We start from the raw sequence: 27,844 nt of genomic DNA, 5'->3' as shown, positions 1-27,844 counted from the left end.
CGACGTACCTTTGTCTCTCGCTCGGTACTTTGATGCCAAACGTGTTGGGCTCCGAGCCGTTTCCAACCCAGAAATAAGCGTCAGGACCGGCGCCGTCGTAATGCAGATTCGGGATGTAAATAGTTTTGCAATCTAAGATGGTGATGTTGCCGCTGCGGAGGCCGTGCGCCAACCTCGAGAATTCAGGCAGCACTCTGGCCTTCGGCGCTTTCAGGTTCGCCGGGATGAAAACGTCTCCGAAGTTCACCTGCGGCAAATTAGACGTAAGTTCGATTCGATCCAACATTTGCACCTATGAAATCCGAGCGATGGAATAGCGTCGACGTATAACGCGACAATTTAAAGTTGAGGTTTCTCAGAGTTGCACGGGACATTGCATTCTCTAACTTTTCTGATCTTCTTGTTGAAGAGATTTCTTCCAGTCTCGCGTGGGACCGAGTTTCACGAAAAAGTCGAGCGATTCGAAGGTTCGATTTCCCTGTCGAAGGTAAAGGATCAAGAGGGCAGGCAGAGGGAGAGAGAGAGAGAGAGAGAGAGAGAGAGAGAGAGAAAGAGAGAACGAGAAAGAGAGAGATTTCCGGCGTCGAACAGGAACCGTCTCATCAAGCTGTCTTTCAGAGACCGCATATTTACACCCTGCCAGTCGAAAAAGTCGATCTATCATTCCTTACCCCCTGTTGAAGCTGACGTATCGATAGGGCCTGGTTTGGGGTCGTTTATATTCTAAGTTCCGTCAAACGTCTGAATAAGCGAGACGAGGAAAGCGCAGGAGTGGAATAACGATAGAAAGAAAAAGAGAGGAACGCGATTGGAGAGGTGGAGGTTTAAAGGGCGAAAGAGAGAGAGAGAGAACCGACGAAAGTAGAAAAAGAAAGATCTCGAGCGGGACCTCGTAAAATCCGAGAAACGGATTCCACCCCGTATACAGGGTGATCCACTCGCTTATCCCCTGGGGAACGTTTTATGGGAGAAAATTCAGCGCTCGCGACGATTTCTCAACTCATTCCGTAACCCTGGACAAATCTATTTCGCGTACGATACAGTTTTATACACTTCCTCTTTCTCCCCTTCTATTCTCTGCTCCTTTTTTTCTCCCATTTTCACGCCGTTTTTAAGTCATTTAAAAATATTTAAAAAACGTTCGCTAGCCGCTTTGTTTTAGATCGATCAAGAGATTTTGCAAATTTATATGTACAGCGAGTTATTTCGTTTTCGGCCATTTTATTCGGTCCGAACGTGCCAATTTTGTTTCGACTATTTAAGGATATTTCAATAGGTTCAAGCATCTACTTGCACGTGTGATTGGCGTAGACCGATTAACCGGCTCTGTCGGCCGCTATTTTTCTATTGTCTTTTTTATCGACTTCTCGAGAAGTGTGCCAAGAGTGGAAGATTGAAAAGTCGGTGAATATCTTCGACGTCTTCGATATTCCGCTCAAGGCTACTGTATACGTGGCCTGATTCCGCCCGTTTCGAGATGTTCTTTGGAACCGACTCGCAGACTTTTGTCTACAAAGAGATCGATACGCGCGATACCTTGAACCGACGATATGAGTTTTCCATATCAGGGTCGCCGGATTCGTTAAATTATTTGCTTTTCCCTACCGACAAGCTTTTCGAGTCACGGAAGAACGTCGCTGCAATTGGGCCAAGAAATTTCCAGGAGAACCACTCTCCCGGCAACTTTGTCGTTTTTCTTGTCTCGGCAACTTGATCCATCGATAAACGGCGCGGAAAATTTCAAACAGCGATTCCTCAAAAATCGTTCTCTCACTTTCGTCTTGAACCGATCGTACGAGCCTCTTCGAAGCGTGGAATTTCACGAACTTACAAATTCATCTATTCCGTTGTAGACCGATTTCTAGTTAAAACGTATAACGTACGACGATCCTGACGAACTTGCTTGCGAACTAGTCGCTCTATTCTTTATCTTGAAACTGGTCACCTTTGTCGTTGCCTCTTTAATCGTTTCCTTCGCAACGCTCCTTCCACGTGATCTTATTTTCGCGATTACTTTTCCAATACCAACCGACGATGATAACACGAATTGTCTCGCACGGCAAGCACGCGTCACTGACTCGAACCAGGGTAGATACATTCAGGTAGCGTTGAATTTCGAGGGAAAAATCGCAGGTGAAAAGGTGCGCGAATGGGACTGGAGCTTGGGCGAAGGATCGACTAGCCGATTACTCGATTAATAATTTTCCGGCGAGGCAGGAAGTTGGCGAGCAAAAGAAGTTCGCGGCGTCGCTTTTAAAAATTAATCTTCCACCGATGTACACTCTTTTTGGCCATTCAACCGGCAAATTAACGTTCACCTTTATTTTTAAAGTTCAACGCGATCGGAGAACGGCGAAGGAAATTAAACATTTGGACGGACCGATTGGAAACGACGGAAGAAAACGGATGCGAAACTTTTCGCCATTGTCTACGAAGTTTTCGTCGGCATTATGTCGGCGCCCGGAAAGCAAAGTAGCTCCCTTTGAGTTCTCCCGAGTCCGCACTTCGTCGAATACTAATTCCATCGTTAATAATAATGATTATCGGCAAGCCGGGCCCGACGTTTCCCTTCCCGTCGGCTGAGTTTGAAATTTGCACGCGCATTAATCCCATTTCGTTTAAGGGCTCGTCAATCATATCCACCCTCTGCGAGTGGTTATGTGCTCGCGTATACGCAGACAGTGCTATAGACAGACACAAAGAGAGAGAGAGAGAGAGAGAGAGGAGCGGAGATGCTGGCTACCAATGAACTAGAACTCGAGCTTAATGGTGTTTTGAGTGGGCGAGATCTTCTGAAAATTGGTGCTTATGCGAGTATGCGAGTCGAGGGTCCACCCGAGTTTGCACGTTGGGTCCCCGGATGAATGAATTACTCGTCGATTAATTCGTTGTTACTCGACGTACTCGATACCGTACGATGTTGTTCAAACGTACACGAGGGAGAAGGTAATTTCGAAAACAATTTAAGGTGCCTACGCGTAAAGCGTTTTACGCGAAAGAAATTCCATTGAAAACGGGACAATGGTTGTGTAACTTTGGTATTCACGTTGCGATTAATTACGTTGTAAATTTACGAAATCGTGGGCGCTATAATACGAAACGTTCGAATCTGACAGCACCCACGCGTCTTCCTTCGATATTTAACGACAACCCTTCGCATTAAATGCAGACATCGTCCAACCAATACCTTTTATTTACTCGTTACGATCGCCCACGCGATTCCACGATCTTCCTTCAAACGTTACACCTTCGATTAAAACGAACTTGCTCGATATTTTTCGCCAAACGTTCACTTTGCCTCTTTCACGCGGATCTCGCGCGAGATCCGTTCGCCCGTCCATCCCGGACAGTTTACGCGCTAAAACTTTTCATCTCGCTTTCCAACATCGATTTTCCCCCGGAAGCCATCACGCGGCCTCCGTAGGAATGCCATTGTTTTCGCGATAATCGCTAAAGGCCGGGAACACCGAAAGTCGCGATACTTCGACGTCGATCGTCGAACGGATCGCGTGCCGCGTACGGTATCATCCGCAGCCAATAATTAATCGCCCTTTATCGAACTAGCTTCTGATAAACTTTCCATTCGAACGAAATTCCATTCGAACGACGTTCCCCTTTACGTCGAACTTTTTTCATTATCAGATAAGAATCGCTAATGTCTGACTAGACTCGTGTTTCCGCTAATAATCGTCGATGGAAAATTCGATAAATAATTTCCTCGAAAATGATCCGAATATTATTACTCGGAATTGTAATCGATCGGAGGAATAAAATTTCCGGTAAATTGAAGTCGCGCGAAGGGAAGACACCGGCAGTTTATAAATCGGGATACGATGGTCACGAGGGGTCCTCGTCGATCCGGTACCTTTGATCTGGTCGTTATAGGCCGGTGGAAGTTTCACCGAGGGTTACTGCAGCCCCTAATAGACTGTTTATCTCGTAAGCTGGGATTTAGATTTGAATCGGGTTCTATTATGCGAGTCTTGAGTCTATGTATGCGCCATGCGCGCACCCCTGCGTAAATCTCTTTAAATCTAATGTCTTCCGCGTAACACTGCGAACGTTTTTCCGTGCCAAGTGGCAATGAATATAAATTATAAACTCGCGATCACGCGTTACAAGAATGCAAAGGATCGAAGAAAATTCGAAGGTTTGCAGATTCGAAGATTTAGAATCTCGGATTATACCTGTTCGCAGAGAACAAGATTTCCGAATAAATTCACCGCGATCATTTTTCTTACGTTATTTTCGAAAAAAACGTGACCAAGACCCCGGTCGGTTGATTTGGATTAAGACCCGTACCGCCCCATGAACGCAATTCACGGGGGTGGTCCCCGTGGACGGGTGCGATACGGCCGATGCTGATATACTCGTTATAACCAAGGCGGGTGCCCGAGCAGTCGATATTCAATCAAATAAATCCCCCTAACAAACTGGAGAGTCAGAGATAGCATCAAGAAACAATCCCGAGGAAAGGGAGGCGACTACACGATCAAGGACGAACGGATCTAATAATCTGCCCTTGTAACTGAAAAATATCGTCTCTGTGCGTTTCCCTTCGCCTTTACATTCACCAATTATTATTGTACTTTGATCCCTTTAATATGTCAGAAAGAAATTGCCCTAATGGATTCTCGTTAATTTACGATAATTTGAGGAAACGATCCAAGTGTTGGTAAAATTAAGATACAGACTCTAGAACGACTCTAGAAAGAATCCAAATAAAGTTGTATTAAAATTTCGATCCAAAACTAATATAACAACTGCTTCTGTTAAAACAAGTAAACATAAGATTAGCAAAATTATCGTAATAAAAATTGATCGAGGAAATAAATTAATCTAATCGTAACTTACAGAAGCTACCACGTGTCCGATACAGCGATACACACATCGATTCTATCTTTCTCCCCAAAGCTTTCATCCGTGTTTGTCGATCCCTTAGCGATAATCTCGGCAGTGGAGGCTAATAATTACGAAGGAAAGAAAGAAACGGGACGACGATGCATCCGAATCTGAGGGATTCCGAACAAGTCATAGCCGTATATTATTTTAGCACCTTATCAGCTCCGTATCGCCGTCAGACAGGCAGGCGTTCCCCTTCGGGATTGGTCACCCCCTGTTGCGAGGCGCACGTTCTTACGGAAATTGAGACATCGAGCCTCGTTAGGCTCGATAGCAACGCCCCTTATCCCTGTTCTTCGTCAAACGAGAGCAAACGCACGTTATGTTGCACTTTACTGCTACCGGGCCAGCGATTCTAGTCTGTCGCGATTATCGTTCGACGTCGTGCCAACAGACGATTAAATTGATAACGCAGTCACGACGTTGTCTCAACGTCTAGACGATCTTACGACGTCCGAGATTTCTCGGTTAATCGTTCGATCGAAGAAAGCCGTGGATTCGGACGTTTTCGAGAAAAGTATCAAAATATAAAGTATTTTCAAGCGAGGTAAATAATTTGTACGAGGTAGGACGATGACGAATGGATTCGAAGGTCAAGCGTAGATGGACGAAGAATATAGCGTGGAACAAGGTCAGGAAGTATCATCGCGTTTGTACGAGGCTCTCGTGAAATTCCGATCCTGGCAATTGGCCGAACCTTGGAAATCGGAGCTAAAAAGGACCGCTTCTATCAAGCAGCATCCGTTGGATTTAAAGCAGATGATAAATTAAAAGAGCCTCCCCTCCTCGTAATTCCTCTATATCTTAGCCGGCGGATTTAATGGAACTTTTTTTAATCGAAACTTTATACTAACCGGGGATAAGCTCCCGTTAAATACGTTTCACCAGTCTAATTACATGGATTTCTCGCGTCACTTCGAACTTCTTTCCGACCGAGCTGTTTCCACGCGCGCCGCCTGGGGACTGATATCGGTTTATAAACTTGCCAACGTAATTGCTCCACGCTCTGTACCATATTACTCGATATTTATATATTTCCTCGAACTCGTTTCCTATTTAACTAATACGTTTTTATCAACGGAAAGATTCGTGAAATATCAAAAAAAAAAAAAAAAAAAAAAAAAGAAAAAAGAAAAGAAAAGAAGAAAGAATAGCAAATAACGCGATAAAATATTTACGTTAAACGTCTCTAAAGTCTCTGGGAAATGTGGATTACGCGAGCGTACCGATCTAGGGCGCACGGTCCAGGTTCATTCGCGAAATCCTTGGAAATTTAATTACACCTCGGTGCCGGAGGTTATCAGAAAGTGGCGTGTCGCGTGATTTCTGAATAGGGCCGACCAATTGCCAAGGTATACAGCGTCGCCGACGGAGCAACATCAGCAGCGGATTCCCTCCCTGTTCTGCACGGAATGACGAAACTTTCCCGGCTGCAGGAGGACCGGTGGGCGGTCCTCCGGGATACCTGGAACTTTCGCAAGCTCCCGTCCAATCGGCGTGTCGGGAGCGAGAAAGATATATAGAGGGGAAGCGGATGACAGAGGGTGCGAAGGAGAGGCGAACGAGCCAGAGAATCGGCCAGAAAGGGAGAAGCCGCTGGAAAAGAGACGGACGAGAGACCGCGAGAAACCGACGAGCGGGGTGAATGAGCGAAAAAGGGAGAGACAACGATGGAAGAACCACGGGGCAAAGCGAGAAAGAGATCGGCGAACCGATACGCCGAGAAGTAGACGTTAGGAGGAGAGAGGAGGCGAGTCGAGCAGGAAGAGACGAGTTACAGGGTAAGAAAAGCGAGAAGAAAATTATAGAAAGAAAGATAGAAAGGAGTAGTTAGGAGTAGTAGAAAGATAGAAAGCTGGAAGAATGGCCCGGAGAACGATGGATAACGGGTAAAAGAAAAATCTGCCAACAGACCTGCAGGTAGAAGGAAATGGAAGTAGGGGTGAAAATGGAGGAGACAAGATGGAATTCGTTCGCTATCTCGCTCGCTCGCTCGCTCGCTCGTTCGTTTCGCAACGAAAAATGATAACTTTTGTTCAAGTACGCCGCTGGTCAGACGCGAGATACTAACTTCGTTCCACTTCGCCTCGTTCCACTCGTTTTGCTTCCACCGCTTTTGCCAACCAACGCGCTACCGACCCGCTCTCTTTCTGCACCATCGCCAGCCAACCACTCTGCCCGGTATTTCATTTCCACGTCTACTCGTGTGTACTCGACCACTTATGTGTATCCGAATGCTGCCTGCGCAGATACTGTTCATATGTACCGTGGAAATGCATGGTCGGTAACCCCTTCCGCCCTCGCCGGCCCCGCCAACATGGGGGGTTACTTAGACAGTAAAAAAGTTCGTGGCTGCAGGTGTTTCGTACTCGTGTTAATTTTCCCCTTTTCTGCGTGTTGTTCGTTTTTTGCAACGCGCGATAGCGTTCGCGTTTCTCGTTAGTATATCGTTCTATTTCATTCGACGACGAGTAGGATGGGCGGGTAAAAGGCAGGCAGGCAGGCAGGCAGGTAGGCAGGGAGGGAAACACAAAAGATAACCGTTTAAACTTGGTCGATTAGCTTGACCGCGTTAAAATTTCGATGGCGTACCGATTTTTTTCAGACGGAAGGGTAAGTTTATAGGTTTGGCCAGATTTTAACGGTACTTGCCGCACGATGTACGCGTGTATAGCCTCATATATGCGTGACTGCAGCACCGTCATGCACCTGATGCACCGTTGTGGCTGCTTTGAAACGTGTGCCGAGCTTTGGGGTGGCTTCAAAATGGCGTCCTGTTACAATACACGCCACCCGGTTCGGTTCATAGGCCGCGTTACGCGATTACAAACGAGTTTTCTTCGTAAAAACGTGCGATCGCGTAATCGTATGTTCGTAACGAATCCTACGACAGCTTCTAAAATTACCATCCTCGGTGAAGATCTTCGTCTCGCGGAATAAGTAATCGCGTGTTGCGAGCAAGATGTAACGGGTGAGAATAGAATTTATTCGGCTCTTGCAATCCCTTTGTCGGCGTTTGCGCTTTATCGGTCGGTATCGATAGTCGGTTTTTGAAACGAGCACTGACGACACGGCTTTCGCCTTTCGGTTCCGTCGTTGGAAAAATCCTTAGCGATGGCAGCCAGCGATGCCGCGATATCGTCCCTTTAAAATTCAAAGAGCCATCGCTCCTTTCTCAAGCTTCGATCGAGGGTATCTTCGATCTTTCGAAGCAAGCGGTTGATCCTCGCCACTCGACCGCGTAGCCATCGGCCAAGTCTTCTCAAAATGGCGGCCCTTTGAAGCGACCAGGAAGTCGCGACGCCGCAGACAAGGGTAATGACCATCGTACCGAGAGTACTATCGCTTCAAAGAGGAAAAAAGGAACGCCAACGAAAGAAACGGAGGCATTGGCACGGAGAAGAAACGAAGCTCACAGAGAGAGAGAGAGAGAGAGAGAGAGAGAGAGCGAATCTGTGGATGGGAATGAAAACGAGGAAACGATGACGAAACTAAATAATTTTTCCAAAAAGTACTGTCGCGAGGAAAGGGGAGGGGGGTCTTTGCAGATACAACGGTACAAAAGGTGGAAGCGGAAGCAAGCGCGTGAATAGCGGCGGCAAGAATTTTGGAGGGAAAGAGGAAGCGAAACGGAGACAGAGAAGAGTTAGACTTAGGACAGAGAAGGGAAGAGAGAGAGAGAGAGGGAGAGGATGAGGATAGAGGGCAGAAGGGAGGGAAGATAGAGACGAAGAGAAAGGGGGAGAGCATCCTCGGTTAGCAGCCGGCAGCCAGTCAGCCAGCCCCGGCCAACATCGACCCGGCGAGCTGCTTTCTGCCCATGCGCAACGATCTTACCCAGGACTAGCGATGGGCCCGATCCAATTCTCGACTTACAACTTTGCGTAACTTTTACAAAACGATAACTGGCCGAGTTACCGACGGGTTGAAGCTGGTCTTGCGAATGGGTCGATCGGTATATCACCGGTAAGCACCGGTAATTTAGTTGCCAAAATCGCGTTCGAGATGCGTAGCACGTTAACGAGTCTAGCGACTGATGTATCGTTAACGAGGTAAATTGTTCTAAAATTAAGAAATTATCATAGGAAAGAATCTGCAAAACAAAGTTTTATTCAGCCTGGTTAAATATTACCACGAGTTTTTTAGCTACGATAACGCTGATACGATGAAATTAAAACAGAACCACTTTTATACGCGCATTGCTGTTTTCCCCGCGGTTTTTAAGCTTTTCGAGTGGAATTTTTATATTTAACAGGAACATTGTTTCCTTCGCTTTCGAGTGATTCTATTATAAGGGGCGGTATTAAAACCAACGTGAAAATATTTTGGTGGCTTCGAGACCGGCAAACGTTATTCCGTGTATTTTGTAAATGTTTCGTTTTTTCTTTTTTTTTTTCCCCGCGCCATCGATATGTGTTTAACGATCGTGTCAGCGGTAAAATATTTGAAGACGATATTACCAGTTTCCGATCGACGATTAGCGTCGACCGGCTGGAAAGAGCGAAACTGGAATGCCATGGAGTGTTTTCCGAGAAGTCCTTCAACGTGGTTGGAAAACATTTGTCGCTCCGGCACAATAAATACTGTCAATGCAAACGATTTATACGAGAGCTTTTGCTCATGTTTTCGCCCCGCTTTTCCCCCACACGTTTTTCCCTCGCAAAGACTGCGTAATCTGTGACAATATTTTTTCAATAAACAAGCGCTACATACGTATATATTTTTCATCTTCGTTCGAGATTGATATTTTTTTTCAGTTTCGTAATTCCAACGAAACGAAAGATACGACCGTAATACGTATTACACAACGTTAGAAATATTTTTAGACGCGATAGTTGACAACGGGGGTAGACTGGTCGAGGATCGTATACCGTAAACGGAACGCGATTCTCGTATTTACAACCCGTTTGAAACGGTTATTAATTGACGTTCTAGCGGGCTAGGATCGTCCACTTGGTGCCACAAACAGTCCTACTTCGTCATCCCACCCCGAAAACTATAAGGCGTTTAATTAACTCCCAGTGTTCGTGGAAAGAGACGGAGAATTTAAATGCAAATGCCGTGACACGCCCACAGGACGACCCTTTCTTCTTCCGGTTAAAACACAACCGTCGCCGAAAACCGGTGGTTGGAGCGATACCCCGGCTGATAGAATTTAAATGCGCCACCAATCTATAATTTGTCGTTTAGGGGATCGATTTGCAATATCTTAGAATCGACTAAATCCACCGTATTACGCTTTAATTTATTTCAAATAAATTAAACGAAACATATATTTCAACGCGATTCCAATTGCGTAATCGTCCGTCGTTGTCTATTATCGTACATATCCGGTAATCGCACGAAAGCTACAGAGAAAGATTAAATACCTGTAACGCGAACCGTGCATATTCATAATGGCGGAAAGCACGTACGAGATTCCGGGGTGAAGCTATTCCGCTCTATTTTCTTTCGTTTTCTTCTGATTTTTCCTCGCAGGTAGCGCGAGTGGGCAACGCGTGCCGCAGTAGTTGCTGTCGTTCACTGGTCAGACCGATACGTACGACAGACTCTACGGTTTGTCATCCGTCGATATTTCTCTTCTCATTGTACGTCTACTCTCCGATCGAACGAAGCTTACGAATTAAGGCATCGCAGCAGGATATGCTTCAAATATATTTCAAAGAACGAACAAAGTATCTTCCATCGGAATTCCTTCTTTTCTTTTTCTTTGCTGCTCTCTCTCTCTCTCACGCTGGTCAAATAGAGTTTGCCACGGGTCACCAAAAGAATACACTAACGAAAAGCGGTTCGAAGACGAAGAAAGAAAGGCACGGATCGAGATGAAAGAGCGATCAACGGCTTGAACGTTTTGGATTCCCCGAGGAAGCCCCGCGGATAAGATCCCGGCAGTCGGAGGCTTCCCCCAATCGCGTGCAAAAGTGACGAGACCGTTTTGGACGTTGGTCTGCCCGGCAAGGGGAGATGGAAGCTGGAAAAAAATTACTAAATCCTATCTGAATCAGTGGTCCATTGAACGGCGGTTTGATATCGAGCAAGGATATCTCCTGGAGTTCTTTTGAAAAGGAACCCAAGCATCGCGCAGCGATAGCGGTGTATCTATGGATGGAACGAGAACAGAAGGGGGAAAAGGAAAAGCGGAACAAGAAGAAGGCTTATTCCAACAATACATCCTTCGACGTAACGCGAGGGTGTACCGACTGACAGACAGCTCCTGTCTACCAGATACCCAAGCAAAACCTACCCCTGTTGTGTGTATCGGTCAGCCCCTTCAAGAGATCGGTACACCCCACCAGCCGTTTCAAATCTTTAGCGAGTCACGAATAAATGGAGGAACACCGTATCGAAGAAACCAAAGCCCTTCCGGGGATCGTATTTTCGGGGATTTTTCGTTGTATCGAGACGCCGTCAAATAGACACCGTCCATCGGAGGATGGTACATTCGCGCGTTTCAGCGATCGTTCCAGTCGCGTGTAGCGGTCGCTGGAAATGCCGTTGTTTTAACGATGCTAATTTTCTTAAACTTTATCAGGGTGTTGACCTTAGTGCGGGAAACCGAGTGTACCCGATTCCTCATTTCCATCTCTTTTTTAACGTTTTCTTTTTATTAAGGTTATTAAAGTTTCAAACTTACCTATGCGCCTGTCGGATAAGAGGAAAATTCCGATCGCGCTACGTAACATAGAATATTTTTCACTGTATTTAAATGTTACTTCCATGACAAATAGACTTTTTCGAAAGCGACGTTTCAATCTTTTCCAGGCAACCTTTCGCGAAATGGTAGAACAGCCTTTTCTATATTCCTATCGCAAAATCACGATCGTACATTCATCGTGTTCCCCTTAGACGACTGGTCTGGCTTCTACTCACGTTCCTGATCGGTGCACTCAAAACGAGAGAGAGAGAGAGAGAGAGAGAGAGAGAGAGAGAGAGAGAGAGAGGAATCGATTTATACTAAAGGACTCGACGATCACTTACCGGGCGGATCGTAACGGGACACCCTGTAGAATGGAGCATAGGCGGCGGACAGCGCGTTTTGCGGTGACAGAGCGTGTCTGATGGAGGGTTGTCACGGTATGGGAGCACCCCTCAGACTTCGATATTAAAGCCCTCCTAATATAAGAGCAAAAGCTCCGCTCTCTACCGTCGATATGCTCGTTTCAAACCTTTTCTCTCTCCCTCGGATATTTCCAACAAGCGATACTGACTTTCGTGCGACCGACCGGACGACTCTGGATCTGTGGGTAAGCGAGTGGGCGTGCAAGAGGGTGAATCGCGAAAAGGATGGACAGATTCGTTAAGCTTCGCAATGTTTCTCTCGAACCTCGCAAAAAGCGTATCGCGGTAAGGAAATGCGTACAGAAAAATCGCCAGTTTGGCGAAATTCCAATTACTCCGGATTACTTACTATGTTCGTTAACGTCAGACAATCGTCGAACATCGAATGCGCGAGTTGTACGAGAAAATGTAAATTTCTGCTAGAAAACTAGATGCTTTTTATGCCAAGCCCATAAATTGATGCGACTCGGTGAAAATTCATGGAAGCAAAGTCGAAAGCAGAAAAGTAGTGCCGGAAGAAATAGAAAGAGCGAAGAGAACCGGGGATGGGAGAGAAACGACATAAATGCATGCTTTGGGTGCGTGCACGCACCGAACTATGCCGCTTCGTTCTCGCGTATGTGTATGTGCGAAAACGCGTGCACGCCCCTGATCTCGGCTTCCGTATCCATCTCACACGCACCATTGACCACGAATGCATGTCCGATAGGGCGGCCCATGGACCTCCTCAAAAATCAAGTTATCTCCATTCTCCGCGCGTCGTGGGGTTTCGAATAAAACGTCGCGCGACGGGGGTGGCTCCGTGCCACGACCACGTTCTCCGCGCCGCGACCAAGCAGCCGAGTATGTCGCACAAATTTATTGGAAATGCCGTACACGAGATTACAGAGGATCGTCGTTCTATCATCGGATTCAACGAGACAAGGGAATTTATACGGGGAGATAGGAGACGAGGAGCAAAGTTTAAGATTTCTTAGAATAGATTCTCGACGCAGCGAATATTCCCGTGAAAAGATACTTTCCATATACATATATACCAACGTATAAATATGACACATATAGGTACATGCATAGGTATGTATCTAGAGACGGACACACACGGTAAATAGAAGACAGAAAGAAAGGAAACGTTGGAGTTGACTTACGGTAAATCGACGACACCAAACGCTCAGCCATTTGATGTCCCGTATCCGTTTCCCGTTAGGCAGCTTCAGAATGATGTCCGTATAGTTGTACAATTTGAGCACCACCGGGTCACTGAGCGCAACAACAAGAAAAAGGTTTGAAGGATCCAGCGTGTTGTAGTCCTCGTAACTATCCTAATAGCAGTACCGCGCTTTTTGCCGACCAGTTTTTCACCGACGAGATCGTACATCGACTGGCCGGGCAACGCGTCGACGATTTTGGCAAACAACCGTGTATCGATCGTGCTCGCGAACATTCGAGAAGACGAGGAGAGCCGGTCGAACAGGAACAAATACTTCTAATACCGTCCTCTAATAATCTCCGTTCGATTGGATCCGTTTGAGCGAGACATCGTTATTGTGCGCGGCGATCTCTCGCGACTTAAAAGGCTCGCAGAGTTGCGACGAGGGTGGAAAAGGAGGCCGAGCCGGTCTCAGACGGTGTCAACTTTTTTCACCGAATTTCAACGAACGGAACGCAGAAGAGACAAGTAACAGCGAGTGGAAACGTAATAAAGTGCTCGCGTGGACGAAATCCGAACGAGATGGCCGTATAATTCCCGTTTTATTAACTGCACCCCCGCAATCCGTTCGCCCGGCCTTCCGTCTGTTTCATCCTCCGCCCTATCCTCTCCTCTTTCACCGCCTGTCCCTTCGACGCACGCAACAAGCTCTTTGAGTTTCGTTTCATCCCTTGGTTACGGTATGCCGTTTGCGTCCACCTCCGAACCCCCTTTTCTTTTTTTCCCCTACTTCTCGGCGTTCCTATCAGGCGTCAACCCTGACCGCATACGCAACTTTCTTCTTTTCTTCGTTCGTGCTTGTTCGTGCGAGAACCAGTGTACTCGGTTTGCCTCTCGAACGTAGAAGAATGGCGACACAAGATCGAGATTTCAGTAGGAATAGAACGACAACGATAGAAACACGCGTAGGAAAATTACGCGCGAAGAAAGAATTTCATTGCTACCTGCCCTCCTTTATCTCCGGATACGGGACGATGTAACCCTGTGGGGTGGGCGTGGAGCTATTGCCCACCCAGAAGTACGCGTCCGGTCCGGTACCATCGTAACAGAATCCTTTTATGAATATCGTCGTGTCGTCCACGGCGTATACGTCTCCTTTGATTCCATGTGCGTAGTTCTTCAACGAGCCGATTAATTTGCCGTAGTAGTTGGGTCCGTTGTTTGCATGACCTGTAACAGATCGTTTTATCGATTAACGTCGACGGTAGACTGTTAAAAAATTAAGACTCCGTTTATGCTAACGAAATTTTATTTAACGCTCGATCAAGCCAACTTTCACGCGTCGAACCCGCTCGTTCGAGCTGCTATCGCGCCAACGAGAAATACAAGTGGAGCAAATCGGTGAACCCACGTTGCATGATTTCCAATACGATTAACTGTTTGCCCCCGACAAATTCGGATAAATGCAGTTCTCAACCGTCTGATAATTTAATTAAGCGATTGTTATTCGTATAAGGTTCCAACGTAACGTCGAACATATGAAGCGAATTGGAGCCTAAACGAGCGAGACCGCGAAAAGACGCGGCGGCGGCGGCGGCGGTCGGGACTTCGTTCGAGGCTACGTTCACGGTTGCAAAAGGGGGAAGTACGGTTTCACCCTCGTGATATAGGTTGGACGCATCACCGCCCCGATACAAAAGCGTCGACGGACCAGCCGGCCGTGCCGCGATTTGCATGAATTTCATTTCATTTGCTCGACAGGCCCCATAAAGTTGGACGAGCGAATAGATCGGAAGAGCCGCCGCGGCAGTAAAGATCATCGGTGGATCGTTCGTACGAGGGAACGGATTCGGACGCGCGAACCGATCGTCTTCGAGCGCTTTCTCGCCTTCGGATTAGCGGTTGCGTTTAACAGTCTGAAGCGTGAAATCGAGGGAAACGGATTCCGCGAGATTGCTCGCGATGGATAGGATTTATTTCCGGTTTTATTGGCGCTCCTGGAGAGATCGTACTATCCGCGATCGGTTGCCAGGGATAGAGGGGAATTCCATTTGCACGGAGTAATCTTTTCTCGTCACGCGGTTCGCGTATTATCGTATCTTGTAAGCGCGGTAATTAGACTGCGAGCGTTTACGACGATTCGCGCAATGGCTGCGAAAGATGCTGACACGGCCTTTATCAGTTTCTGTGTTTTACTTTACGAAGATAACCAGGGAAATGGAGATACTTAAACAGAGATACGATTCATCCTTGAAATATTCTTCCTCGCCGGTATCGAATTAAAGGATTTCTCTCGTACAATTCCAAATTTCTACCTTTCACGATTCTTTCTCGCTGCCTTCTTTGCTTCAGGTGTATCGTATGATACTTTCCATATTGCACACACTGTACATTTTTGCGTACTTTAATGTCCCATAAATATGTAAACATCCGTAATAACGTCGATAACGTAAAAATCATCGAATAATATTTCCAACAACAAACATTGTCTCGGAAACGTTTCTCCCCTATTTTAAGGTATTTTACGATATTTTACAAAAACCAGAGCATAGATTTGGGTGCTGCCCGAGTAGTGCTAAAAGGAAGCATCGGTCGTTGATATTTTTTAGGCGAAAAAACCGATACTCTGCAAATCTTATTTCATGCACACCGAATGCACGAATTTCTCTTCAAATCTCGTCGCAATCGGCTTAATAGTTCGATCGGAATTTTGGATTTAGGGCATACGCACACACGCCTTCGCGTGTACCTATATTTTTACCAAGCGGATAAATCGCCACTATTGGCTACAATCTCGCTACAAAAGGTAATAAACAATTTGATATTTTAAATAACCGAGTTCGATGCTGAAAAACGACTTTGATCGTTTATCTACGATATTTTTCCGACGAATATTCCAGCCGACGAAACTAGACGCAAGAAAATCCGATCGAAGTTGGGCATTTTATTAAAAACAGTAATTCTCTGTTATATTTCGTCAAATCCGTTTCCCCGCTAATATTATAAACCGACACGCCAAACGCTTTATTTATTATCGCTATGTTTCAATCTTGCACGCGTTGTAACAACTCGATATTAATACAATTTCTAATACCCGAAATGCACGTTCCGATGAATTAAACATTGCACATCGATTAATAATAATAATGTATCTCGTAACCCGTTTAACGAGCCGATACTTCGATTAGGTTCGATACAGGTCAACGACTCTCGTCCGCGCGATATCGCTGCGAACGAAAGTCGCTCGTCCGCGTCGGACCTCAAACCGTACACCTTTTGCCAACTCGTTCTCCACCTGTCCAAAAAGACGTAATTCGGCACGATCGTACGTATAATTCTTAACCGCCACGAAGCTCCCTCTTCAATTAATTCCCATTGAACGTCCAACTTAGTGGTGCGTGATTTTTGCTGCGAACGAAACACCATCACCGTCGCCCAAGGATAATTAACACGTCGTTGGCGTGCACCGGTGCGGTGTTGGACCGAAACGCAGACTCCAGGCTTTTAGTCCACCCTCGATTCCCATTCACCCCGTTCGCTCGCGGTTGTATTGGTGAACGTCGAGGTTCCGGCTACCGTTCTTCTCGAGCCGTCCTCCTCCTCCTCGTCGTCCTTGTCGTCGACGTAGTGTGTCTACACCCCATCGGTATAGCAGGATATTATGGTGATGCGACAATGAACGCAGTGATCGCTATCTGGCCGGTATTGGGGGATGTCGACCCTCGCTGTGCGCTCGCGAAATCGGCTATGGAATGACGTGGACGGGAAGAGGGGCAAAAGTAGAGAAGTGCAGGAGAAAAAAGGAAAGAACAGCGAATAGAAAGGACCAGAGAGAGAGAGAGAGAGAGAGAGAGAGGGAGGGAAGAAGAGAATTCGAACGGAGGGGTAGAGATATAGAAGCGTCTTGGGATAGAGAGAATATCTACTAGTAAACAGGAGCGCACACTGGTGCACAAGTACGTACCACAGGCAAAGAGAGATTATGTAGGTGCGTGCCTACGCGCCACCACCTAAACTACCCCCGACTGGTGCTTAAACTGCCTCCCCTTTTATTATGGGCCGCGACGGTTATTGGATTGTACCGTGCTATTTGTTGGCTGCCACGCTAATGGATCCATAATCACCGGGACGAATTAACGCAATGCGACGACGCGACGCCTCGCCTACGACTCGGCGCTACTTTAAACACGGCTACACCGAGCGTTGCTTCTTCCTACCCGTTGACTCGGCCAGCCGGCTCTCCTTTTAACGTACTTGACTCGTGTACTCGTCGTTAATCGGTGGATTCGCGTTCGATTACCTGCTACCCACTGTCCCCTATCCTCGAACTTTAAGCGACGTATCGACGAACCGTGTATCGTTCGCGTCTTCGTAGACGCTCCGCAAGACGATGGCTGTGAATCGTGAGCGACGCTTCGACGGAATCCGCGACTACGTGTCCTGAGAGGTTCGTCTGAAAGCAGGATATGATGCCAGAGTAGCGAAGGGAGTACGGTCAACATTCGAACCGAGTAAACATCGGCCGACCGTGCTTCTTCCCTTCGTTCTTCTCTTCCCCGCATCCTGGCTCCGTCGTGCTATTCGCAACCGTCGATGAGACCCCGAATCGCGCATAGGTTCTTCGAATAGTCTCTCCTCTCTGGCACACGTCAGTCTTATAACTCCGCTTTCACGGGCCACTGTGGGGAATACCTTAGCCCCGGGGCAGCGTAGCACAAAGCATATTGCATGTGCCCCAAATACACAATCGCAGCCGGCTGGCTGGGCCGGGAGCGTCAGGATTCGTTAGCTTCTGGCGCCGATGGTCTTTGCTCTTTCGATCGGATTCAGCGGATCCACCGCTCGCCTCCGGGCACGCGTTTAATGAGGATAGTCGTAAAAAATTCACTCGTTATCTTGCCACGTCGCGCGGTACTACGGTTCGCGCGACGCACCGCCAACGACCATGAAATCGAAGAATCCTAACGTTTCGTTTTCCTTTCGAATCTTCCTCCTTCCTTTTCGCTATTGCAAAATCGCCAATGACATTATACCGGTTTCTATTTACGGAACCGATCGGTCGGTCGGTCGATCGACGATGGAAATAGCGCGTGTATTTCAACGATTCGATAGACGTTTCCATCGACCTCCCGTTTACGAGAGTAAGCGACAAGTTTGTCCACGCTCTATGTTCCAACTTGGAGCTAATTAATTAGAAGGAAATGTTTTTTTAGTCGTGGCGAGAACTCGATTGTTTTTATGGCTTCGTCAGACTTTGCGCGCCTTCGGCCACGCGTTTAACCAGAAAGTCTCGAGAAATTCTCTTGTTACCTCGCTGTCAAAGAAACCGCGTCGCTCCTTTCCGCAGCTTATGTTCTTCGCTTCGTTTCCACTGGAAATATCTGTTCGCCTCGGTGTATTTACTTTAAATCGTAACGCAATAACGTCGGAGAAATCGTCTGTCCGGCTGTGATCTCACGATGAGTCGCTCAACCACAGCTACGATCTATCCATCGCCCGACGATCACCTTCGTAAAAAACGTATCCGTATCGATCAGTGACGCAAGCTAATTGGAGAATCAATTAACGATGACTCTTTGTTTCTTCGCAAGATCGATCGCGTTTCGTGCCCTACGATTATACGGACGGGAGAAAAACCGTAAGTCGATCTCGTTTCGTTTTTCACATACCACGCGTTTATAAACTTGAGGTAAAACGAAGGTAAATCGAAAACAGGATACGATAGGCGCGTCGTTTCATTCAAGATCCCAAGATAACGAGCCAATTTATGCGCTGTAAGATCATCCTGTCTTACCGCCGTCACTCCGATCAACAGACTCGTCCTATCGGTAAGCGTAAACAGTTCCGTCTGTTACGTAATCACCCATGTAGCGATGAATTTAAATTTAAAGTTACAATTAGCGCTCGTTCGAAGCACCGCGACGCAACGTTGCGTCAAGTATCCTCGTCTTGATTTTGTAACGATTCCGCGATTTCGTGAGACCGATTTGACCCGTTCAAATAACACCGGATAATCAGACCACAAAAGTTAATACGATCTGATTTTACATGCGGGCCAGCCAGCCAGCCAGCCAGCCAACCAGTCGTTTCGCTACCGGTTCGCTGGGTAGCTGACTAGACCTACAAACGCGTGAACTTTCACTTTCGTGCGAAAGAACGGCCAATCTCGTTCGACGATAAACGAGACACCGTGAGATCGTGGAGAGAGCCGCAGGAACAGATACGACTACCGCGTCGCGATGGGAACACATCGATTTATGGCTCGACAGTATCGGTTTTCACCTTATGTCATATAGGCGTGCAGCAATTACCACAAGTGAGAATATTTCCTTTTCCAGTAAATAGCGCGTTACGTTCTAAAAATTATTTGTTTTACGCTGTATTTTTCGGTTCGTTCGCTCGTCCTAAGGAAATGTCTTAAATTCGAGGAACATATAACGCGAATAGAAACATCGACGTTGATACGATCTCTATACAGAAATAGGGAAATTTATATACCAAAAACGCGTTTCAGAAGCGACGAAAGAAGCAGCGATTAAATTAATCGAAAGACGATCAACTGTTTTCAAACTCTTATCTATTATCCGGTGAAATCGAATGCGAATGAAATGGCGAAGAAAAAAAGTTGATCGGAAGAAAAATCGGTGGAAGGAGCAAGCAGAGAGGAGTCGAAATGGTCGGAAGCGATGATCCTAATGACGAAGTGTACGCGCGCTGCCGGAGTGCTTCCGTCGAATGAAGCCCGTCGTGGAACGATTTTATCGGGCACGCGTTAGAGCAGAAGTGGCGGTGCAAGTTTTCGAGCAAGCTCGATGTTCCATTGTCCTCGAGAGGAGAAAGTGGCGTGGATGAAGAAGGTTATGAGAGCATGGAAGAGAAAGAGAGAAAGAGAGAAGGCGGTTGAAGAAGCCGGTGACTTAAGACGTTAACGAGACTAACCGGATTCATCGCTAGGCGAAGGGCTGGATCTTGCGCGAGAAGGGTGAAGAAAGGAGAGTGCCGGGTGGCACTGATTTTAATCAAGATATGGCCTGGCAGCAGCCAGCGGCGGATCAAGCGAGCCAGGGCTTATCGATTTTCTAAGTGCTCCCGACCGAGAGAGCGTGTCGTCTGCGACACTAGCTGAGAATTTGAAAATAGCGAAACAAGAGAACCGGAGGCGTCGCCTTTCGCAGACTAAACAACCGGATATTCAACGATTTCGTGGAATATTCGATTACTCGACCGGCATTCGTTCGTCGTCCGATTAGTCGGACAGACGACGCCGATATCTGCCTTATTTCTAAGCGAATCGTTTCATAGCCTGGCAAGTTTCCTCTAGACGTTTTTAAAATTATTCAAACATCCTGTTGTACCTGTATCCTGTTCGTATAAATATTCATACCGTCGCTTGGGATTTTATAAGCCAGCTTACCTCTAAGTTTCCGTGATACGATTAAAAGCGGATCATACGGAGGATCGAGAGTGGAAGAGAAAGGGATTTCACCCGTTTTGCGATCCGAGACAGGAAAATCGTCGAAACGGACGCGTTCGTTCAAGCAAATACGCGTGCAACGATTACGCAACATAGCCGATCGTTCAGTCACGACGTAGACTTACGTTTGACATTTTTCTTAACTGCGTTTATTCTTAACCGGAGAAACAAAGATAGTCGTACGATCGCGACGATATCGCGCGGTTAAGAGTCGCTCGTCCGCATTTTAGACTAACGTTTTAAACGATCCGTAACCTCTTCCATAATCGAAACATTCGCCGAATCACCGTCGCCGTTTTTTCCTAATCTGAATCTTTTATACTTTCTTCTTGTCGCTCATTAAAATCTAGTTCTCGATTTTTCCAACGTCATTGAAGATAGAGATATTCCCCTAAAAGGGCGTTCGCTCTAATCCGCGGATATTCTTTCGACGCGCACCGGTTAATCCGGATAATTGTCGCAGACAAGGCAATCCCTTAATTGATCGGGCCAGACAGCCTCTGTCCGTCTCCGAGCAAGAATACGAATGATATTTTTTGCCGTTTGCCCGTTAAGAGATTAAAGCCAAGGGGTCGGTCGCTTCGTTTTAGAGTCATTATACTCTCGGGAGAGGGGAAGCGCCGGAGATGCGGGCAAGAGAGGAAGAAAGAGCGCGATAAAGAGACGAATAAACGAAGACTGACTTGGCGAAAGCAACTATGCTCGGGAAAATTCTAAAACGTGAGGAACACGCGGATAAAGAAAGACGAGTACGGAAAGAGGAGCGCCGAGGAGAAGGTAAAACCGATGCAAAATTATAAACCGAAATAAACGGAAACGGAAGAAGGGGACGAAGAATGGTTCAGGTGAATCGAACGCAGTAAGAAAGAAGAGACAGATACGAAACTCGGCATCGATTCAAAGAAGACGCGGAAGAAGGAAAAGGAGAAGAAGGAACGAGCGTACGTAGACTGGGGGGATAAAAAGAGAAGAAGAAAGAGCTGGAGAGAAAGGGGGCGAATGGAGAGAGCACGCTGAGCTTGCAAAAAGGGTGCCTGGTGATGCGTACCATAGCTACCTCGACAAATGCATTAAGACCACCCTCTACCCTCTTCTCTTGGCGATATCGAACTGACTGTGCGACTCGCTCCGTAGTCAGGATACACCTCGATTTCTCGCACCTCGTTTACTATAAGAGTCTAACCGGTGTCGTAGTCTACAAGTATTTTCACGCCTTTCGATACACCCAGCGTTCAAGTGGTAAAAACATCACGAAATACCTTTGACGGGAGCAGGTTAACTTTCCAGTGAAAAGAAACGGGATTCCAGGGAAATAGAACTCGTGCCGGGTAGACTGTCTGCAGGGCTCAAGGTGATCGACAAACACGGCCGGTGTAGAAAATAAAGGCACGGCTTACGGATAAAACGAATCCTCCTGGATAAGATGTTTCTTTGCTCGACGTCCACGTGGACGATTCTTTTCGTTTATCTTTCCTTTCCCCTCTATTTGCGTACACATTCCTTCCGTTTATTTCGCCCACCTGTTTACGCTTCCATTTCGATAAATGGAGTTTGTCGCTGGTTACGATTTACGCCGAGTAATAATGGAATACTATCTTCGATCGAATAACCGCTCGTTAAAACCTAGCTTAGGGTAATGGTAACTAGGAAGGGGACTCCATCCGTTAGATATTATCTCGGATGGTCTTTTCAGCGACTCGAATGGGGGACGAGCGCAAGGGTGGACAGGTAACGTGACAGCCGTCCTATTTAGCGTGCACGTAATACTATACGTCGTTCCGAAAAGTTCCTCCTTGTTGGATAAATGTATTTCGTAAAATAGACGCTTCCTAAAATAGTAGATAATAAATTTTACTATTGCTTCGTATCAAAGACGACTTAAATCGAATTTTAACGATCGTGACCTGAGAGATCAGCGTTCGGAACGGCCGACACGGTCTGACACGAGTGCACGCGACGAATGTTCCTGGCTGACACCATTATCGCGGAGCAGCGACGGTGACCGTGTCATCGGTCAGAAGACGATTCACGGTCGACTCCCTCCGTTTCGAAGCTACAGTTCCCACGAAATTCGTGTTACGACGTAGGGCCGCTGGAAGCGGGACGTGCATACATAGATACATACATGCACGCGTAGCTAGCACCTCATTCCAATCGATATGCGACGACACCCCCATGGGGAGACATTCATATCGCAGTGGAACTCAAACACGGACCAGAGACACGCCACTGTAATATCGTCCCCTTCGGCCGACTTGATCACTGTGCCATCGATATCGGAATATTTGGATGCCAATTTCGATCACGATCTCCGCCGCTTTCTATTTGATCGCTCCAAGAGGCGAGTGATTACACTCGCTGCAGACGATCAAAGCGTTTCGTTCGATTTTCGTTCTATTTTTATTTGACCGTGAAGCGAAAGAAAGGTAAAAGAAAGCGCGTGTTTGGTGATGGGTTTTCCAATACACGCGTGTATCTCGCTTTATAGAGTCGTAGGCATAGAAGCACGAGGTGTTATAACGAGAAAGACAGCGGTACGGTCGATAATGACTCCGTGTCAGAGCACGTGTCAGCCGTTCGTCTAATAGCACATTATGCATCCGCAAGACGTGCAAATTACACCCGGCTCCGATACGGTCGACGAGACGAAGCCAATGAAATACGCCGTTGCCGCTTAGTTAACGCGATCCATGTGTGCCTTGATCGACGCATACAGGTAAAGGACACGAATACGATAAAAGCAACCGAACGAAATATTTCGTTAGATCGAGAAAATTCGGCCCGACTAACGGCACGGACGTTGATTCCAGTACCTCCGCGAGACAACGTCTTTCTCTTCGGTTGACGTTGCTCGATATCGATCGATACCATTCCGAGGAATTAGAATCGGCCACCGATAACAAGAACGACCGGTGAAAAATTCGGATAATATCGCGTAAAGAAGGGAGTGGGGTGCGCGCATCGTGTACGATCATAGATCTCTACAGGCAATACGGTTCCATTAGTTAAATTGTTTCCCTGATACGTCCGCGTTCTTTGACTCCGGCCTTTCATTCCGTTTTGCTGGTCGGATAGGCCCAGCTACGATGCGATTCCGGGTTATTCTCTCCCCGGAGGAGTCGATAAGAAAATAGTACGAAAGAAGAAAAGGGGATCCCCAGGGGAGATGGGTGATCATTTGATTGCGGATAGATTAAGGTACAGGGGTTGTACTGTCTGACAATGCAAACCGAACGTTTTATGTCGGACCACCGGTTAATGCGGCAGACTGATCCAACGATGGAATCGAATTTTTTCTTTTTCTAATCGAAAGTAGAAAGAGGCCGAGAAACGACAGGAAAGAAGCTAGACGAAGAAGATAATCAAATCTCTAGTTTCGACGCGAGTAAAACCACCTCGTTGCGAATACGACTTCGATGTATCATCCTTCGATCGTCGATCGATATCTCGCTATTGCGCCATCGGTCACGAGTGGGACCCGTTAATCGATTACAAATATCGCCGACTCGGAGAAATCCCTTTAGTTAAAGTCTCGAATTGGCCGTTTACATCTATTAACACCGAACCGCCAACTTTGAGGGTGGTCGCCGTTTGCTCGCCGTTTCGAAAGCATCGTGTAACCGGCTCCGTTGGGAGCCACACATCTGGCGAACAAGCAACAAGTATACTATACACGCATTAAATGTACACCCGTTACCGACTCCAATTACTCCGAGTAGCCTGTCGCTGCGTCGCACGTGCACATGCGATCCTCTATCTTCGATTGCGCGCCTCCCTTCGATTACCGTCGAATTTTAATTACGGGGATGCGTCAGTTCGCTCGGTCTTGCTCGGTGCTAACTTTCTACACTTGCCGCTTTATCAACCATAGAACGAATCCTTCTTTTAAGGGACTGGCGACGATAAGAATTTCAATTCTCCGTAAGATTCTACTACGAGACTCTCTCGATGAAAGTATACGTCGATTTTAAAATAACGCTTCGGTCGAACTGATATATTCACGGTGTAAACTTAACCGCTAAGAATAAACTAGAGACGCGGGTTTACCGTTAATGACGCATTATATGGGATTACGTATCCAAGAGCGCCGTAATTTTCTATATAATTCAGATCATGGACGAGAGAATGACGCGACGTGGCATTCCAGGACTCTCGTAGCAACGACTGATCGAATACCAGGTATACGATTCATTTATGTCAAGGTACAGTAGCAATTACGAGAACGAGCATCGTAAATACGTATAACGTACACGCAGATTTAGACCGAGACAAGGAAGAAATTCCGATAGAAATCGTCGAAATTTATTTTTAAACAGTCTCGGTGTTGGAACAGAGTATCGCAGTTTTATTTGATAATTCGCGAGAATTCCTCTATGTAGTACGTTTCGTAACGCGCGAAAAATTGGGAACATAAGAAACGATACTGAAATTTCGTTACGAGTCGCGTATAACGATCTCCGGTAATGGGCGCGTTCCACGACACATCTGTGTCATCTATGGAAGGAACAAGCGCACGATTACGTTGATGCATGCGCGTCAGGCTCGCGTGCAAGGAAAATTTGAAAGCGTCCGATGTTCCAGGAAATTATAGGAATCTTGTTCGATACGATATACTCAGGAAATTATCATCCTGCGTAAATTTTTCACGCCGAACATTCACGCTAAACCGATTCGTTTCTTGCACACGGACGATTACAACAAAACGAACTTTAACGTACGGTATAAACGAACAGATCGTAAATACGAACGAATAAAGAAGCAACGCCTAGAACAAGTAGCTCGTGATTCGAAGAAATACCGAAAAGAAAACCATAACTAACGTTCTACTATTTCCGTTGGAATTTCGATAGAATTTTATTAGCAACAAATATGGAAAGTTATCTCAGAATATTGTACTTGGTATACTCTGCTCTTTAATAATTCCACAGGGGTAGATACTGGGGTACTTTATCGATAAATGCTTGCAGAAGAATCGAAAGTTTCAAAATGTATAGAAATAATCGTAACTACAAGGTTTATTCAGAACGTCCGGCTGACCTATTCCACTTCCATAGTGGCGTGGCGATGGTGGGGTGCTCTTTCGTACGCTTCACGGTGGGGACTCGGCTGTCTGATTGTGAGCGGCGAGCGCTGAAACGACGCCCCTCATACTACCGTCGAGTATCACGGAGGGGACGCCGTGGTTGAGCGCCGCGTCGAAACGACGCTCCCCACCCTGTCTGTGTGCACTCTGGTAGGAGCTACTTAAGTTTCAGGGTGCAGAGCGCTCTGCGGTTCACTCTCGTTCCGGCGATCGAGTGGAAAGCAGAGTGCATTTCTATTCTTTTTACTTTATTATCGCTCTATTATTTCGTAGCTTGTATCGCGATTACGCGATACATCGATATTCCGTCTTTTATCATCGATAAGTGTCGATTGTATCCGTAATGGAAATAAAACTCCTTCGATTTTAAATGCTAAATAAACGAATGATAAATTTCATCCCCTAAATATCAAATCGAATTTAATCTTTATCAATCATTCTTCCGTAGCATTCTGGTTATCGCGCATCGTTTAAAAATATTCCACGAGCATATAATATTTCGTATGGAATAATAACTCGTCGAATCGAACGGAATCGTAGACGCGATACAATCTCGATCGAAGAAAAGGAATAAAGATCGTGCGTCTGCGATATGCATCGAACGCACACGAACGCGCCCGATTTTCCAGCGATATACATGTATGCAGTACTCGCCTTTTATGCATATGGGCGACTGGTCCGTAAACGCGCACGCGTACCACGAGTTTACATACTACACACGTGTTACTATAGATGTTACTACGGCGAGTACTCTGTAATCTGACACAGAGTACGGAGATTGAACCCGACTGAGCGGGACTCGTTGAACCGGAAGTAATCCCGCGGGGAAGCAAGAAAAAAAAAGGGAAAAAATTGCTCGATTACTTTTGCAACGAACGGACGCGTAACCTCGCAATCGCAACGTCCGATGAATGCCTGTTCTCGTTCGCGATTTCCATCTCCGCGAGTCTTCGCGTCTGCTTCGAACCGAACCCCGTTCCTTTGGACATCTCCCGACTTGTTCTCCCTAATACGCGAAAGTACGTTTGAATTTCGTTTTCCAGCGAGTCGGAATAATATATATCGAATGTGGCTCGACCACAGTCGAGAAATAACGCATTGTCGTGACGAAAAACAAAATTTCTAGCGGACGTAATTACAGAAAAATACGGAAGCTGGAATATACGATATTTTTTATACGACATTCGGGCTTGCACGCGTGTCTACCGACTCGTCTTATCGCGGACTAAACTCCGACTAAACGAGAAAAACGAAACGGAAGGGAGAAAAATGTGAGTAAAAGCGTGCTAGAAAAGTCGATGGATTACACGTGATACGCATCGCGTTACCACGCTCGTGACAAGTATGTCCGGTAATCTGTAAGCTTGTGGATTGGACACGATCGAGCCTGGCTGCTGACCCGGAAGTAATCCCTGACAAAGAAGGTAAAAAATGTTGCTCCGCTGGTTGTACGGCGGATACTCGTAACCGTGCCACGACGCATTACCGCTCCCTATATAGATGCTACACTCGAGGGACCTTATGGGTTATTTCAGATGGACGTACCACGAGGGTATTGTCCGATTCAAGATTCGTCGAGTACCGAACGAGCACTCGAACGGAGCTTTATTGGAAGCTACATGAGCGCGCCCTGTTCTATCTCCGTGTATGCCGACGTACCAGGTGTCCCGCAAATCGAGTATGTTTCTCAGACTTTTCGTGCTACGAGTAACGAGTTACGTTCGCGTAGCGAATTTCGTAAGCGGAAGATCGTCGCGTACAGCGTTACGAAGAAGTAATTTTCGATACCTGTGCAACGTACCTAGAAGCTTCGTACGTATACGGCGGCAGCTATCGTCGCTTTAGACATTGCGAAAGTATACGACATATTTATGGTACACCTTGTAAGTTCATGACGAAGAAAGAAAGCAAGCAGAACCTTTGAGCGAAGCTAGTTGGTCGTTAACGAGAATTTTCAGGCAGAAATTCGAGAAAAATATTTCGTTTCCAGAGCAAGTGGCTGCCTCTTAACGTTCAAACGAAATATTATTACGAAGATGCTTTTCGTTATTCGTGGAAAGCAATTTGCAAGCGAAATATCTAGCGTGTAAAATGCGGTTGTAAGACGCGCGCGAGCCCGCCAAGAGAGCGTCGACGAATAAATATCCGATCGGATTCTAATCCCAAGGTAAAATTTTGT

At 46.6% G+C, this 27,844-nt stretch overlaps 1 protein-coding gene across 5 annotated transcripts in view; it reads right to left on the bottom strand.

Annotated features, from left to right (window-relative positions):
* Positions 1-27,844, bottom strand: part of LOC126869129 (protein Skeletor, isoforms B/C) — a 53,902-nt gene that overhangs the window by 7,290 nt on the left and 18,768 nt on the right. For all 5 annotated transcript variants that reach the window (XM_050625284.1, XM_050625283.1, XM_050625285.1 and 2 more), the window contains exons 3-5: positions 14,113-14,338; positions 13,107-13,218; positions 9-247 (exon numbers count right to left, since the gene is read on the bottom strand). In XM_050625284.1, coding sequence (XP_050481241.1) covers positions 9-247; positions 13,107-13,218; positions 14,113-14,338 — 577 coding nt within the window. The remainder of the gene's footprint in view (positions 1-8; positions 248-13,106; positions 13,219-14,112; positions 14,339-27,844) is intronic.

The sequence above is a fragment of the Bombus huntii genome, chromosome 9 (genome assembly GCF_024542735.1).
Source record: "Bombus huntii isolate Logan2020A chromosome 9, iyBomHunt1.1, whole genome shotgun sequence".
Lineage (NCBI taxonomy): Eukaryota > Metazoa > Arthropoda > Insecta > Hymenoptera > Apidae > Bombus > Bombus huntii.
The sequence above is the reverse complement of the archived record's forward strand: the minus strand, read 5'-3'. Positions and strand labels throughout refer to the sequence as shown.